This window comes from Pieris napi, chromosome 7 (genome assembly GCF_905475465.1).
Source record: "Pieris napi chromosome 7, ilPieNapi1.2, whole genome shotgun sequence".
In the NCBI taxonomy this organism is placed as follows: domain Eukaryota; kingdom Metazoa; phylum Arthropoda; class Insecta; order Lepidoptera; family Pieridae; genus Pieris; species Pieris napi.
Genome location: NC_062240.1, coordinates 274245 through 292100, shown reverse-complemented (window position 1 = coordinate 292100; position 17856 = coordinate 274245). Strand labels below are relative to the sequence as shown.

Below are 17856 nucleotides of genomic sequence, written 5' to 3'. Positions count from 1 at the left end.
AAACGTGTGTGCATTAAGAGGTGCTAATTAAGGAATCAAATATTTCCAACGTTCGAACGCGATCACGTATGTTAACAGTTTTATCTAAAATAAGGTTGTGACACCGTAGTACTCAAATGCACGCAGCTTTACATCCAGCCCGAGGCCTCAGAACTCTCACATTCAGTGTCATACCTAACAGTGTTAATAGCCTCCAATGTAATTGAAAATTGACCCGCCCCGAGCGTTTGGAAAACGTGATTTAATATCAGATAAGTGAAAACAGAAGGTCGATATTACGTGCGAAATGCTACCTCGCCGACAACAAAGCTTTTGATATTGGAAGGGATAATTAAAACTATGCTCTCAAGTTGTATGGAGCGATTTAGCAAGCAACCCTTTGCTGATTAGTGTCAAAGGCCTTTGTTTTAAAGGATCTTTCTGGACTCACACACTGGCCATGAACGTTCTGGAATCTTTAAAATAAAATAAAAAATAAAAAAGCCTTTTATTTCCAGTATTATATAAGTTTACACTTCTTACAATTTATTTTTAGTGTTAGTTCATGTTATTAATCTATATTAGTTAAAAAAATATATACATATATATTCCTTTTAAATATTTAATCTACTGGAACCCCAAGTTGGGTGTAGGCCTCCTCCAGTGACGCCCATTTATCTCTGTCCTCGGCCACTTCACTCCAATTTCGACCAGCTATCGCTTTAATGTCGTCTTCCCATCGCGTAATAGGTCTACCTTTTGTTCTTTTGCCTAGTGGGCCTTTCCAGAAAGTTACTTTTTTAGTCCATCTATGGTCAGTTAGCCGGGCAACATGTCCTGCCCACTTCCATTTCAGTTTTTTTGCGTAGCTTAAAGCATTTGTTGCTTTGGTTATTTTTCTTATTTTAGTATGACGTATTTTATCTGATTTTCTGATCTTTAGCATACTTCTTTCGAGTCCTCTCTGACAGACGATTATCTTTTTTCTTGTTTCAGCAGTGAATTTCCACGTTTGGCAACCATATGTCAAACAAGGCAAGAGGCTTGAATTCATGACTTTGGTTTTAATGTCTTGTGGTAGATCACCTTTAAAAATTTCCTTGAGACCCCAAAATTTGTTCCATGTTAATTTTATTCTTTTCTCTATTTCTGTATTTTTATTTTTTCTGTGAAAACTTATGGTTTTTCCCAGATAGACATAATCTTCAACGTATTCCAATGGTTTGTTATTGATTGTTATTGGTCTTTGAGAGCTGTTTGTCATTGTCTTAGTTTTTGTAATGTTCATCTCTAGGCCTACTTTTCCACTAGCTTGGTTCAGGGTTTCTACCATGCTCTGTAGTTGGGAAGATGACTCGGATAACAGTACTAGGTCATCCGCGAATCTCAGATGACTCAAGTAAGTACCGTCTATGTATAGACCTTGTTTACTCCAATCTAGCTTGCTAATGATCGACTCAAGAACAGCTATGAATATTGTTGGAGACAGCGGGTCCCCTTGTCTTACTCCTCGTTCTATTGGAAAACTAGGGCCTAATGTTTCAAGCTTAATTTTACCTTTATTGTTTTTGTATATGGATTTGATGATTTTTATATATATTTCCTCTACTCCCTGTTCTTTCAAGCTTTCCCAGATGCTGTTATGTCTTACTGTATCAAAGGCTTTTTGGTAGTCTATGAATGATATATAGAGTGTTCTTTGTTTTTCCTGATACTTTTCCATTATCAACTCAAGGGTATGGATGTGGTCGACTGTTGAAAAGCCCCTTCTGAAGCCTGCTTGCTCCACTGGCTGTTTTTTTTTCAATGTGTCTCTAATCCTTATGTTTATAATTGTGGAGAAAAGTTTATATAGACTCGGCAGCAAGCTGATTGGTCGGTAGTTTCCGATATCCTTCGGGTCGCCTTTTTTGTAAATTAGTATCTTCTTCTTCTTAAAGTGCCTCTCCACTACTGGAGGTTGGCGGTCAGCTCGTCAAACTCCTTCTTATTTTTCGCCAAGCGCATCAGCTGTTCTACGCTGGCCACTCCCGTCCATTCTCTAATATTGCGGAGCCACGACTTCCTCCTTCTGCCAGCGCGTCTTTTCCCTTCGACCTTGCCCATCATGATTACTTGAAGAAGTCGGTACCGTTCGTGTCGAAACACATGTCCCAAGTAACTTATCTTCTTCTTTTTAATGCTCAACGTGAGTTCTCGGGATCGTTTGACGCGCCGTAGAACTTCTTCGTTCGTGACTCTATGGACCCAGCTTATCCTCAGCATTCTTCGGTAACACCACATTTCAAAGGCGTCAAGTTTCTTAATGGTTGCCTCCTTCAAGGTCCAAGCCTCGCAACCATACATTACAACTGGCCAGATGTAACATTGAAGCATCCTACTTCGGAGGTGCAGACTGATGTCCTTGTTGCAAAGTACCTTTCTCATTTTGTTGAAGGAAGCACGAGCAACTTCTATTCGGGTCTTCACTTCATTTTCAGACTCCCATGCTTCAGTCAGCCATGTGCCTAGGTACTTGTATTTATTAACTCTCTCTAAAGTAGTACCTGCCACCGAGATTGTTGGGTTTAAGTCTTCTCTTCTGCTAATCACCATATACTTGGTTTTGGCGAGGTTCATTGATAGCCCCGCTCTTTTGCTGCACTCATAGACGTGGTCAACTATACTCTGTAGATCTTCAGGTATTGTTGCTATAAGAGTGGTATCATCGGCGTATCTCAAGTTGTTAATTATTTGCCCATTGATCTTGATACCCCACTCTTTGCCTTCCAGTGCTTCAGAGATAATTGCTTCTGAATACAGATTAAATAGAAGCGGGGACAGAATGCACCCTTGCCTGACTCCACGACAGATTGAAATTAGTAAATTAGTATGATGTTGGATTTGGACCATTGGGAAGGTGTTTCCGACTCTTGCAAGATCTTGTTAAACAGTTCCGCTAGCGGCAGTGCTAGAGTTTTGTGTCCAATTTTTAGTGTTTCGTTCGTAATATTATCTGAACCAGGGCTTTTATCTAGTTTCAGTTTCTTTATTGCTTCAATTATTTCTGTTGCGTCTATGAGTTTAACGTTATTTCTAGGTGTAGCATCTGTTTCTGTGACAAGATTAAATGATTTCGTGTCTCTGTTTCTGTAAAGATGTCTATAAAATTCTGTTGCGGTAGATATGATGTCGCCTCTAGTGTACATTTCTGTATCTTTTTTCCTCAGTCCTTCTATCCATGATGTATTAGTTTTGAGCTTCTTATAGGCCTTCTTTGTACTTCCATTTCTTTGTAGATGTTCTTTTATTGTGTCTTTCCTATATCTTTTGTAGTCTGCTTTTATATACTTATTGACTACTTTGTATATTGCGGACAATTCATTTTTCTGACTTCGTGATTTGTTTTTAGTTTTCTGTAGTTCCTTCCTTCTTTTTAGTAGCCTTACTGTACTTGCCGATAGTATTTTATGTTGTTTATTTTCTTCTCTCTTTGGGCGAGCTTGTTTCAAGCTAAAAGTGATAGCCTTTTCTATCATGTCGTAGCAGTATTGTACCGTGGTGTTTTCGCAGCTAGTTGTAGATAGCTGTGATATTAGGTTTTCGTTGAACTTACTTATTTCCTCTTCGCTCTTTAATTTGCTATTTTGGCTGTTTGTAAACTTGGCTCTTGATATTTTTTGTTTGTTTAGTGTTATTGTTGATCTGACTATTCTATGATCGGAATTGTAGTTCAGATTGAGCGTCTCGATGTTTTGGAATATTCTATGTTGGTTAGACAAGATAAAATCGATTTCGTTTCTGTATTGTCCGTTAGGAGATCGCCAGGTCCATCTTTTGCTCTGTCTTTTTTTAAAACATGTGTTTATTATCATTAATTTGTGTCTTTCGTTTCTCTCGCCGTATCCATGTTTTTTTAGTAACTAAGTATTCGTCAGCTTTGGGGGTTCCAAGCTTGGCGTTGAAGTCACCCATTAATATTATGGTTTTTTGCGCTGTGCCCAAGGCTTTCTCAACTGTAGTGTAAAATTCTTCTATATCAAGGTCGCTTGCCGCTTCTGTTGGTGCATAAACTTGTATAATGGATATTTTATGTCCCTGTATATTTATGTTTAGTGTTGCCACTCGCTCTGTTATGCCATTGAAGCTTATTATGTGTTTTTTGAGAGACTTATTTATAATGAAGCCAACTCCATGTTTGCCAGGGGTTTGCCCTATGTAGCACAGTATAAAATTTTCGTACTCTTCTATTTTATTTCCATGTCTTCTCATTTCAGATATTCCGATGATATCGTATTTAATATTTCTTATAGCCTCTTCAAACTCGAGCAAACGGTCATACGATGAGAGGGTTCGGACGTTGTATGTTGCGATCATTAATTTGTTTTTATGCAAGGTGTTTCCCTGCTCCGTTGGTGTGATCATTGGAGGGTTTTGGTCATACTGTGTGTTGCTGTTAAGTGTTGTTATATGTGTTGCTATATGTATCTTGTTGGATGGAGGGTAGTAGTCGCTGAGCCCCACGGTGACCAGCCGGCTTGAGGTGGTTGGTGCATGTTTTCTTTCGTTGTCCTTTGTTGGTGTTGATCTACAGTTAGCATTGTTTTTGTTCCGGTTGTCGGGGGCAGTTAGTTGTTTTTTGATACCTCTGAAAGTGAGCTAGACCTTCCCCTTGCTATATAATTTAATAAATTAGGTTTTATTACATCCTTTGTATTCGTTGCAGTTGGCATCGTTGCTTTGTTAGGGTTTGACCTCTTTTGTGTAGGTGATATCGGCGAGCCACTCTGTTCCCGCTTCCTTTTTTCACGGCCTGGATCATTTGGTTTCTTAACGATTAGCTTATCATATTTGATATATGCAAAGTTACCCTTGTTTCTTTCTTCCTCTACTTTTAGTTGCAGTTGCTTTCGGGTTTCTAATATGTGTTTCGGGTAGTCTTCTTTTACATAGATCCCAGATGGAAGGCTGGATTTATTTTTAAGTATCAAATGTTTTTTCCAATTTGTCGACAAGGAAACGACAACTGGCCGATTCTTGTTAGTTTGTGCTCCAATTCTGTAAACATTGCTTATTTCTTGGCTGTCTATATGTAAACCTGTATCTGTTATAATTTCTTTGATATAGTCTACCAGTTCAGATTCCCTTTTTCCCTTTTCTTCAACTCCAAAAAATACCAAATTCTTTTTTCTTTTATCTATTTCCATTTGATCTAGTTTTTGTTCAAGTTTTGCAATCTGAGTTTTTAATTTTTGTTTTCTTGAATAATTGAATCCATCTTATCATTTATCGCTTCCATAACGTTTGTGGTTACAGCTGATGTTATAGTTACAGTTTGTTGGTTTAATTTTTCCTCTAATTTTTCCCAAAGCATTTCGATATTTTTATCCATTTTAGGGAAAAGTGGAATTAATAAATTGTAACACCTTTTAATAATTTTTTTTAAATCTTGCAACACTGCCCGGCACTGCTGCGTAGGTTGGTACTAGATGAGATGTCAGTTGTCAGACGCGAATTACGATTGAATTGTGTAATGGCGGACTATGAACTTTCACTTTTTACTGGGATATCAGAAGTTGTTTCGGGATTGTTTTACGATATAGTTTTTAATCGCACTGTTTTTATAACTGTATTTCTTATCTTTGCACTTTTCTTATAACTTTATTGGTGAATTGTAGTTGTATGTTCAGTATTTAACCTGAATCTGGGAAGAACTACTGGAATCTTCAAATATATGTAAATAGATGACATAAAGAAACAACGAAACTTAACGAACCCCTTACCCCAAAGGATTTCAATAGCATGTTGCCCGGGAAAAGTCGACAAGTTCTCCTATAAATAAAGTTGGATAGAGTTCTCGACGTCGGGTAGTTCACAAAATTTTTGATATTTGATCAAAATAATCACGAACATATTAATATGCCCTGATCTACGAGACAAAATAAATGGATATCAACTAATATTTTCATTGGTTTATGCAAGTACCTCACCTTTTCATAAAACTTCTTTAACGGATTTAATCGCGAATTTACTAAATATTTACAAAACAAACTTTATTAGAAAATATCGATTTGAACTCCATGTTATATATATACGGCTGTTTATAAAAATCAAACCCTAAACATACTGAAAAACAAGGGGACACAATTAGTATTTTTTTAATTTCCAGTTTGCGGCAATAGATGGTGTTAATATGGAAACATTTCTAAAGGCTAATCATGATATCAAATTGGTATCTGTCAACTTATAACTTATAACGCATATAAAACAGATTTAATTACCCTTTATTTCATTACAGATATATCCAGCGCTACGATCTTAAGGTCTAGGTCTCAGATTTGTGTATCTGTTTCATGTAGCTGATATCTTTTTCGTTGTAGCTTTCCGTGAGTAGTCCGATATAATACTTTTTGTTACTATTAAAACTTAAAAAGGCATTAATTAATTGTTTTAAAAAATAAAAAGTATTATAAAGCATCCTTTTTCAATAAACATTATATTTAATATTTATGTTGAAAATATATTTTATTATTGTACTTCGTACAAAACTTCATACTCTGTACATTTCCACGAAGCTGAAGCTCCCAACTTTATAAAGCTTATACTTATAAGCTCTATTCTAATAATTTCAAAAGTATCTTATACTGTATTGTTGGTTCAACAGCTTCTTATTGTTAAATTACTATGAATAAAAATGTATGGCGTATCGACATATTTACTAAAAACGAGAGTACATACTACTAGAGTATCACTGCTCATAAAAAAAACTAGGCAGAGAGACCGGAGATATTCGTCTGGCAGGAAGCTTAAGCTACTTCTATGGCAATGAAAGAAAGATAGTTTTTTCTTACAGAAAACCGGCGTGAAGTGATGCAATAGCCTTATTGTACTAGCGTTTTATGCGCTGAGTGAGATTCCGATAGTCCGTCCATCCCCCAGGGTAGTCTCTAGCTACTAGTAGCTGGCGTATGTGTGTCCCGCGCCATAAAATATCCCTCCACATAACGGACGCACAGGCTGTCCTTTGTATTTTGGGGAAGGCAACTCTGTGCTCTATTAAACTATCCGAGTCGCCCTCTTACACACTCGCCGTAGACTTCACAAATGTAAGGTAGTTTAATTATAACATCCACGGTGCCCACTACACTTTGGAGACTGCTAAGCCGGTCTTGCTCTTTGTAACTAATACTCAGATATCCCGGCTTATACCTCCCACCTTTCCTACGCGGGGTACAAATTGGAACATTCCTTTGTGTCACGGGCGGAGGTTTGTGTATATGTCAGAGAGGATGTTCTGTTCTCGTAGCCTTGGGACGCTTGAAGGAACGGAACCTATCTAACATCTGGCTTCGCGTTGACTGCGGTTCTACGCGTGCCTGTATAGGTTCTATAAACCAAACGACAAAACTGATTGACTCATTAAGCACATCTTAACAGCTATGGATTCCCTGCTCGAAAGGGTTTCGACCGCTGAAATCGAGATACATTGTGTGCAGGCGTTGTGGCAATGCTCTGAAACGACAGATCACGCGGGATGATCCTTTCATAACTTTGCTTTAGCATAAAACTTAACACAAATGGTCCCTGTGATTGCGTGAATACTAGATGTGGACCATCCACATAAACCATCTTTGTTGGCCCTTCTACTTCACTTCCGGAGAACTACCAAGTCTCTGTTGACCTGCCATCGGGTTCATCGGATCATTACGTGGTCCGGAGTACTGTACTGTTCACGCGAGCGGGCCTGATGGCATCCCCCCCATTGTGCTTCTGAGTTGGCTTCGGCCCTAACGCGCCTTTTCCGGTACCTTTACTTGCTCGGCATTGTCCCTAAAAAAGGCAATCGCTCTGATCCTTCCGATTATTAGAATGCACTTTTAATAAATGATTTAAAAGTGTACTGTAACAGTAAAGTTATATTGTCTTGTGATAAAAACAAAGATAAAGCACAAAATAAAACGAAGTGTTGATTGTAGACTACAAATTTTATTGGCATCCGACGATAGCAGTTAACCGCCTAATCACAAGAGGTAACACTAAGCCGTCCGGCTAAGATTGGTTATCGATCCAGAGGAAGATTGCACTTATTTTTAATCGTATTAAAACGTTTCAAGGTATTAAAATTGAATGTACATAACAATAATAATATATTTAATATTCCAATTATATAAACGTATATAAAATTTACCATTTCCAAAAAAAAACTTCAGAAACTAATATTTTTAATCGAACGTTACGGACGTTTTATTATTACATAAGGATTAAAACTAGTGTAAGCTACATTACTAGCTATATAAGCAGTCGATGCCGTTAAACCTACCGCTTTGCCCTTTGTGGTAATAATTTGTAGTCTAGGATAATAGATGGAGCGATAATTTTTCACAACATTGATGATGACGGCTTATTGTTACGGATGTTTACTCATTATACGATAGAACTGCTACGGGTCGCTACCAGTCTACGGCGTAGCAATTTGTAGACGTTGTATACGAAGTATGTAGAACACTAGTCAGTACAGAACACGATATTACTTTAAATAATGTTCATACGACGCGATTGTTTCATATAATACAATATTAATGTAAATTTATAACTAACAACATTACAAGTAATAAATCAATCTTTTACAAATAATTAAAAGAAAATTCTCATCTCATACAAATTAAATTATAATCGCTGCCCGCTTATAATTTAAAACATAAAATTAAGGCCACCGATCACAGCTAAGAATAGTACAAACAGCCCAGTTCCATCGCCTCAGCGGGTCTTCGGCCAGTCGTGAAACCCGTGTGTGGTGGGTCTCATGCATCATTGGCTGAGACAGTCGGGCGTGCGTAAACGCCTGGCTGCTTATAGTGCAGGGTTTGTGTGGCGTTGTGTTAGATTAGCCCGAGCCAATGACGTCCGTAATAGCTTTAAAGGTATTAAGATTAGAATTAATATTATAAGTTATATGTAAATAAGTTTTTTAAAACATTATCTATAAATTGTAAATGTTTTGAGAGTTTATTGCGACGTCATTAGTCCCTTAAAACAATGCGGGGTACCTAGGACGTCATTTGTCGAAACCTTTGTTTATAGTGAAACAAATCAGTACGTACTGTTTCTTCTAGGTAACATATATAAAAGGACATAAAATGTTTGTGTTATTATCATATTTTACCACTTTAAAATACAGAAAGAAAAAGATCACGTAAGCGCGTGTTATTGAATGAGGATATACTTCGAGTGCAGTACATAATACATCTGTTACTCTCAGAGATCATATATCCGACAATATCATCTCGTGAGTCGACGTACCATGAAATACGTCTTGAATGACTCGGCACAAGGTACCTATATCAAAGATTAAGACAATGTTTCACATCAAAAGATAAGCGTTTAAGTACATACCGCATAGGTGTACTTTTAATTGTTGGAGTTTACTCTTACCTACTATTTTTTAATAAATCATTTATCTGACATCGACTTTTTAAAAACACTGCATAAATAATTTGTAAGTAAAAAATATTTATTGTTACACGATGGTACCCAAACTTCCCATAAGATAAGATAAAATTGAATAATCAAGATCAGGTAAAGGTTATTTTTCAATGACGATGGCAATGGGTACGTACCCTGCATTAATATAAAAAAGCACGCCGGTTGGTGAACACTGGTGAACAGTCCTAATAACTTGGGCCGGTACAAGTTAAACTCTCCCGAGTAATATTTTACCCCACCAACCAAATCATGAAACTTCTCTTACAGTGATTTGATGATATTGCACTTTGACGTATACGGCTATCGGTACGAGGGGAGGAAAAATGAAACAAGATGGATGAGACATTTTTGTCTTCTTTTAGGTAGGTATATGTAGGTTTTTATAGGTTTTGCTTGAGTTTGAAAGATATGTTAGGTTTTCATTACTAAGTGAGAAATGAGTTTGTATTAATAATAATTTCGTCTTTTTCAAGAAATCAATACCTATAAATAAAATCATATTAAATTATTAGTAAATGTGTTTCACATATATATACATATATGTAGAAAAAGAAACTACCGCTTGTGATCTTCGTTTAAAAACAAAAGCATACGTAATAAAATGAAGTGTAGTCCATAAGTCTTTGTAAACTTTAATCCCATTTCAGTGCATTCCTTTGATGCTCCGCGGCATATTATTTTTCTTTTCCTAACAACTCATAAAACCACTATAAAGCAGCGAGTGTTCATACACTATCTTCAAGACTCGTCAAGTCTCGACATCACATCTTTAATATCACAACGCGAGTGCTTTTAGCATTATTCAAAAGGTTTTTATTACTTTTTTCTTTATCGTTATTTTTGCAAGTACGCTTTTTGTTCTCGGCGAATAATAAGATCTGCTCTTTTATTTATTATATTGTTTTCGTGGGACAAATCTTATTTGAAATGTTCATAAATCCGAAATAGTTTTTGAGGTATCCAAGGGTAACACAATAATTTAATAAGTATGTGAAATTGTGAATTATTTTACTAATATTACCTGTCTGTAACGCCACACAATTTGTATTCCTGCATATCCATGTCCCCCATGTAGTGTGAAAAACCTGAAACAAAAAATGAATACATCACACCACGTTTAACGAAGATGAATCTCACTTGCGCCATAGACAATAAAGGACATCCTTAATGTATCCGATTAAATTATTTTCGAGTGACAAGTCTCACGGACCCAGACGATTTTAACCCTGAACGTGCCCAAGAATTATTAACTGCATTCGGTTTACCAAGCCATCCAGCACCCCCACGGCAGCATTCAACACTACATTTTGATATTCGAATCACGCCGCTGAACAGCTACGGGCGACGGGGCAGCGATTGGCAAATCACGCACGCCGCCGCCGTGGCCGCTTTAATGAATATTGACATCCAACTAGCAGTGAACGGGTTGAATTGATAATCGACTGTGTGGATAAATGGGGCTTAGAATGTAGCGGATCAGACAACAAAGCTCTTTATCTTATTTGCAACGCCAAATATGATAAAACAGGTGGCAAGTAAGAAACGATTAGGTGCTGCACAACTGGTGATTTTTATGTATGGAAACTACAAATTTTATTCATAGTATAGTTTAGTTTAATGAGATATATGGGTATGTAAATAATATTCTGTTTTAATCTTAATTTTTAGTAAATAAATATTCTTAAATCTGGAGGCCAGATAACAATACAAATTATTCATCGGGCTGAAAGGCTTCCATAAAATTGTCAGTTCGATAAATCTTTCGATAGATCTTACAAATTTCATTACACCTACCGATGGCTGTAAAGGATCCAATTTCACTAAGTACTAAAAGTGAATCGTTACCGTTTCTCATAATTTTGCCTTTGTCGGCGTCGACAGAGCAGCCCTTTCGCACACAAAAAATCTAGTAAAAATGCATCTGTCATTCAATTGGTTGTATCATCGAATCAAAAGTAGTCCTCTTTCTTATCAGAATGTAAAGTGTTTCAATAAGATTACCGTTGCGTAGACGCAACAGAATCTTGTAATAGTTGTGATGTACTTACAGTGCTCAGTACTAACATTCAATATGTATCAATTCATAATATTTTTACGTATAAATATAAAATATTATATCTATAATTCGTGTGTACAAGTTCTTACTTCATTATTTAACATCTCCCAACGGTGACAGTAAAAAATGAAATTTCCGCGAAACCCTGTCCAATTTTGGAGGTGGAACAAAGGAGACGAGATCTCAGTGAATTGAAAAAGATTGTGTCATCTGTCTAACGTAAATTATATATAATTGCAAGATAGAGCTATATTCCGCTAAGATTTCTTTTAATTTATGCAAAATCTATATTTTAACGTATTATAATGTCACGCGATTTTAAGAATAACTTAAGAATAAATTATTTAGGTACGTTCCCTTTTTCAAGTATATTTATTTTCATACTAACAAAAAAATAGGTACATTTTTTAAGTTTTAATAAGTAGGTATATTCAATATTTTTAATGTATTAAATGATGTCTCATTTTGTACATTACGTAACGATAATGTTTATTTTCACGGCGAGCGGTGGCAAAATTAATGGAACAGATTTTGCATAATTAAAAACGGGTGCTGAAATCATTATTGAATGAATAATGATAGTAGTAGCAGTGGAACTCTTATTTATTACACTTTGAAAAGATGACACCTGGACCAGAAAAGGGCTCCTACTAATTACTATTACTACGTTTACTGCCTTTACCTTAATTAAATTCATTATAAAAAACAACAAAACTTATTTTTTATTTGATACACTATGCATAAATATGTTTCGATTAAAACAGTAGAAGTATTTTTATTTTACGCATCAAATGTCACTGAAAACAAACATTGTTTGACAAACAAGGCATGTATGTATGACTATTATAATAAGTCATATCCTCGATTCACTCAGCATGCCTTCGGATAAACTGGGGTAGCACTAGTTTAAGTGTTAATCATCAAGATCGACAGTGCTCTAATTACCTCTTCCATTTACAATAACAGAGTTACAGCATTACTTTTAGTCTCTACTTTTTTATAGTCTATCATCTTTATTACCCAAACTTAACCTCTGCGTTGTAAAAACGTAGCAAATAAATTGAAATTGCTCGGGAGCCCAAAATCAGTTCTCGCCCTCTCGAGATCTGCCATTTGGCGTTTACGTGACGAGGGCACACTGGAAGTGTAAATCAATGCATTTACAAATTATTTGGTTCCTTTTTGAGAAAATTTTCTCATTGGAACATTGGAGAGCACTACTAAGGAAGGCAACTGAACATTTCCTTTCTTTCAAATGATTGGTGACCAATTAAATATATGTATATAATATATATCTAATAATAATCTTAGCCGCTATAATTGTATATTTAATATTGATAGCATATTCGTCTAACCGTTAATGCTTCCCCCTAACGGCCCGTGACAAATAAAAATAATTGCATCGACTATTAAATCCACAATAATGGGCACTTTGCCCCACAAAATTGAAAGCAGGGTACCTCGATTGATAGTGATATCCAAGTAATATCACAAATATTTCTTTTCTCCCTACGCGCCCCATTACGGTTATTTTCTTCGAGACACCCCACAGTTAAACGTTTCAACAGTAGGTAAATTTAAAGATTGTACGAGATTTTAGACAAGAAAATTGAACACAAACACCAACTTTCTGAAATCACAAAGGTATGTGTTTTTGATGTATTAAAGAATCCTTAAATAATGTAGCGCTAAACAGTACAGGCAGCTCAGTCAGAAGATGTAATAAAATAAACATTTGCTTGTTGTGTAGACTGTGTATCCGCCCTTTGTCCCTTGGAGAATATTTGATGACACTCATCTATTTCGCGACATAATATCTTCGATAAATAATGATGTTTTGAATTTATTCACGACGCTCTTGATCATCTGGAGAGATTGAAAATGCTCGAGAATTCCATTTAGAATACAGGAACAGATAATTGGATATGTGAAGCAATTCCACTTTAGGTTAATACGTTGTTTTATTCACAAAAATTACAACTTACATAAACTAATTTTGCTATGTTTCGAATAACATTACATATTTATTAATTAACCTTAATGTGATTGCTTTTAATTTAATACATTTTTACAAATAATAAGCGTAAATATTTTTCTATTATATATACATTATAACATTCCCGTTTTAAGAAATGTTATCCATAAGGGTAGTCCGTTGTTATATATAGATATATAATTGTTCGTATGTGAAAATAAGAGTGTTTTTGAACTCTCCACAAAAATGTCATGAAAAACTGTTTTAGCGTAGGTAATTTTACAAAAATAAATCGAAAATTGACTAAAGCAAAAATTCTTTTTACTTTCAAAATACACTAAGAACAGAAGTTCCACATTAACGTATAATTTATTTAGAGACGCATTACATTCGCAAATTCTTTTAGGGTGTGTTAAGTAACGTGAAGGTAGACATTTTAAGGAAACTTCGGCGGAAATTTAAAAAGTTTTTTTGGGTTCCGTTTGCAAACAAGAAAACTTTAAATAGAACCATCGAGCTGTCAACAATAATATTTAGCTACGAGCGAGCAAAATTAAGTTTATCATCAAATGCGTTATTTTCATATTACGATTTATACAATATTGTTCATAGTATTGTCTTTGATTAACATAACTCATTTAAATAAAACACTATTTTGACCGGATTGAAGTTATGTATTATTATAAATTTACAACTATTTAACATAATTTTAAATTTATCCGACGTTTCGCGTGCTTTACAGCGTGCGTGGTCACGGTGACTGAAGACAAAAGATGGACCCTCCATCTTTTAGTCGATACCAACTCCGGGAAAATAAATACAGATAATGCAACTTTCTCTGCAGCTGTGATACTTCTTGACATTCAACATCTTTTGTCTTCAGTCACAGTGACCACGCACGCTGTAAAGCACGCGAAACGTCGGATAAATTTAAAATTATGTTAAATAGTTGTAAATTTATAATAATACATAACTTCATTCCGGTCAAAATAGTGTTTTATACAATATTGTTTATAGATTTTTTTTTTTCAATATTATATTTCAGCTTCCTTATATACAAATGAATAGAGAACCTCATAGTTACATTCATCAGACATTGTCTTCGCCGATATCTGGTATTGGCGCCCTTTCTTTATAATTTGGCACGTATGAAGGGACCAGAGGGGGACTTAGTCGAAAATTACAGCGACATAGTAAAATATTAAACTTTGGCAGGGATTTGTATTTATAGCTTTTATGAAATACTTTATTCTCGATGAAAAGGTTGTTTCCTGCACTAGTACCAACATTGCCGATCGTTTATGATACTTTCTTTATATTTTTTTATCAATACAGTATTTCATAAAGAAAACAATGAAAAGCCGAATATTGAAAGGCGGAAGGAATGATACTTGGCATAAATCCCGCCTCTGCCAGCGCCCAAATCAAAATAGTCACAATTTTTTGTGCCTCAACGATTTATTATATGAGAGTAAGCGATTCTTTGGCCCGTCGGAAAATCTCAACATTCGCTTTTACGTAAATCCTTTTAACGTGCTTCAATGACGATGCTATGCTATTTCTTTTGACAAACAGATACGCGAAACAGAATTCGCAATTTTTCGCTATGTTAACCTGCTTTTCTTGCGGCTTTCCAATCCAGGAACAACTATTTGTTATCATTTCAAAAGCTAGTAATCGTTTTTCTTTAATTTTTAATTTATACAATATATCTTAATTTCTTTACATTATATGAATCTTGTACAGTTAAATAAAGCCTAAATTAATACAACATCTACACAAGTACAACAATATTCTATCCACGCAGCGCTGCCAACACGCTAAAGCATGAAAGTGTCACAAAAAATCAACGAAAGTGAAATAGCCAAAATTGTATTACCATAAAGTCCTGTAATCATCGTCGCGGCATGGCTCGAGGTGAATATAGATTCGGAGCTTGGTCAGACCCCACCCTAAGTCTGTCGATGAGCGTTCAATTTGGCGGGTGACGGAATTTCATATTAAAAGCCTTTTACAAAGATACATAATCGTAAAACGCAGCTAAGTTTTGATCTGTTTTTTTTTGTTAAAATATAAAAATTACAAATAAGTTATAAGTTTGCAACATCATCTTTAATTAATTATGATCTCAGTCATGTGTCATTATGGCCTTTCTTAAGGTAACATCCATCTCCGTATGACATGGGATTGAATCTGGTCAATTCCATCATCGGACGTCGAAGCAGAATACAAAATTCCACCCTTTTCATCTCGACGCTAGGCGTTCCACAACACAGCGGCACTTTCTGCCGCACACAGGTCGTGTGGAACTATTTCCAAACTGATACAACTTAGGAGCCTTGAAGAAAAGATTGTACCATTCCCTGAAAGGCCGACAACACACAATTTAATCAAACTGACCCGGTTGCTCGTTTACCTCTTGTCCCATAAAAAAAGGCTTTTAATGATAAATACACAAACGCTTTTTAATATCTCATACAGATAGTATTGCAGTCGCGTCTATCAAAATATATTGGAATAAGCTAAAACTTCAAAAAATATTTTAACTAAGGATAACTTTGTCTTATTCAAAAACTTATTCTTTAACTTTGCCATTACTTATAAAATATATACATATACGAAAGCAGCGGGGTCCTTATAAGAGAAATTTGTGAACAATGAAATGATAAAGCATGATTGCAGCATTTTTGACAAAACCTCGTGCCGATCACGTGGCTGTAACTTAAAGGGAAGCACGCTGCTTTAATTGTCGTCCTCTACATAGTTGGCGAGGGTTTTCAGCAGCAAAGAACTGTAACATAATTTATTGCAATTGTTAATCAAATAAAGTTTAGTCTGAGCAATAGAGAACGATATTACAATTAGACTATAAGAAATAACTTCAAACTATGCTACAACAGCTGACAGAAGCTAGCAAGATAGTTGGGCTTTCTATGAAGAAATCTAAAACGAAAATAATGACGTATAGAGAAACTATTATCATACAAATAGGAGGAGATGCTATCAAATATGTAGATCATATTTACGTATATTTAGGGCAAATAATATCATTTAATGACCAAATAGATCTGGAAGAGATTTTGGTCCCTTAAGAAAGTACTTAAAAATAAAGACTTCCCAATCGTAGCTAAGAAAAAGGTGTTCAATCTATGTATCCTACCTTGTGTTACATACGGCTGCCAGACTTGTTCATTATTTCAGAAACATCTTCTAAAGTTGAGAACAATCCAAAGAGGAATGGAAAGAAGCATGGTGGGTGTAACACTGAGACATCGAAAAAGATCAGAAGAGATAAGATCAGCGACCAAAGTAGAGGACATTATAAAGAAAATAAGGCAATATGAATGGCGCTGGACCGGGCAAATGACGAGAGAATGCAGGTTGAAATGGACAAAAATAATTACGTGGTTGCCACGAGATGGAAAAAGGAAAAGAGGAAGACAGAACAAGAGATGGGCAGACGATATAAAGAGAATATTAGGCACAACTTGGACAAGAAGCCTATGTGTCACAGGACACGCTGACTACCTAAAACGGGTCAGTCAAGTGACGTAGTTTTATTTATGTAACTTAAATAAGTGTTAATATATTATACTGGTTGTTAGCAATAAAGGCTTAATAAAAAATAAGAAATAGAAATAACGTATTTACACTTATATTTTGTATTTATAAAATGAGTCTACTACCACTTTAAGGCTGTCCGTACTCGACATCATAGTTTATTAAAGCAAAACATCGTAAAAAAGTAAGGGGTATCTGAACTATTATTATTCGCCCGGTAACTGTTGTAAATTACAGTTAATACTTTGTCCTTCAGCACAGATGTGAAGTTCAAAAGGTTGACCAGGCTTTGTCACAGGTCCAATATCGTATAAATACAATACCTCTCCCGCGTATAGGAGTGTATTCAAACCATTGTCGACGCCAACAATGACTCCGATGTTGCGTTCCAATGAAATTTTTTCATTAATCTTTGATATTGGACTGGAGGGATACAATCCGATGCATATTAGAAGAGGGATATTTCATTATGTTATAAATATATGTAAGTCTTTCTTCCAATGATATAATATGCATTTTAACTCTATTCTAAACATATATTTTCAATACCTTAACTCAACCTAAAAAATCAGCTCTTTTAACTGCTTTATATTAATATATTCAATCACCTAAATGACATATAACTGCATTAAATATTCTCTTAAGAACTATTTAAAAATATAACAAATAATTACCTTCATAAGCGTAAGATAAATTGACGAACACAGTGTCGTGAGATGTACCACAGTCTCCCACATTATTAAAGCACTCAAAACGATACCTTGGTAACGTGTTTAAATTTTCCAAAGGTATTGATTTTGCGCCCTCAGGCGAGGGTTTTCTA

General features: G+C 35.4%; 1 protein-coding gene across 2 annotated transcripts in view; it reads right to left on the bottom strand.

The window, feature by feature from the left end:
• The window catches only part of LOC125051432 (CUGBP Elav-like family member 2), a 222034-nt gene that overhangs the window by 179943 nt on the left and 24235 nt on the right, over positions 1-17856 (bottom strand). For both annotated transcript variants that reach the window (XM_047651734.1, XM_047651736.1), the window contains exon 3: positions 10463-10526. In XM_047651734.1, the coding sequence (XP_047507690.1) occupies positions 10463-10512 (50 nt within the window). In that variant the 5' untranslated portion in view covers positions 10513-10526. The remainder of the gene's footprint in view (positions 1-10462; positions 10527-17856) is intronic.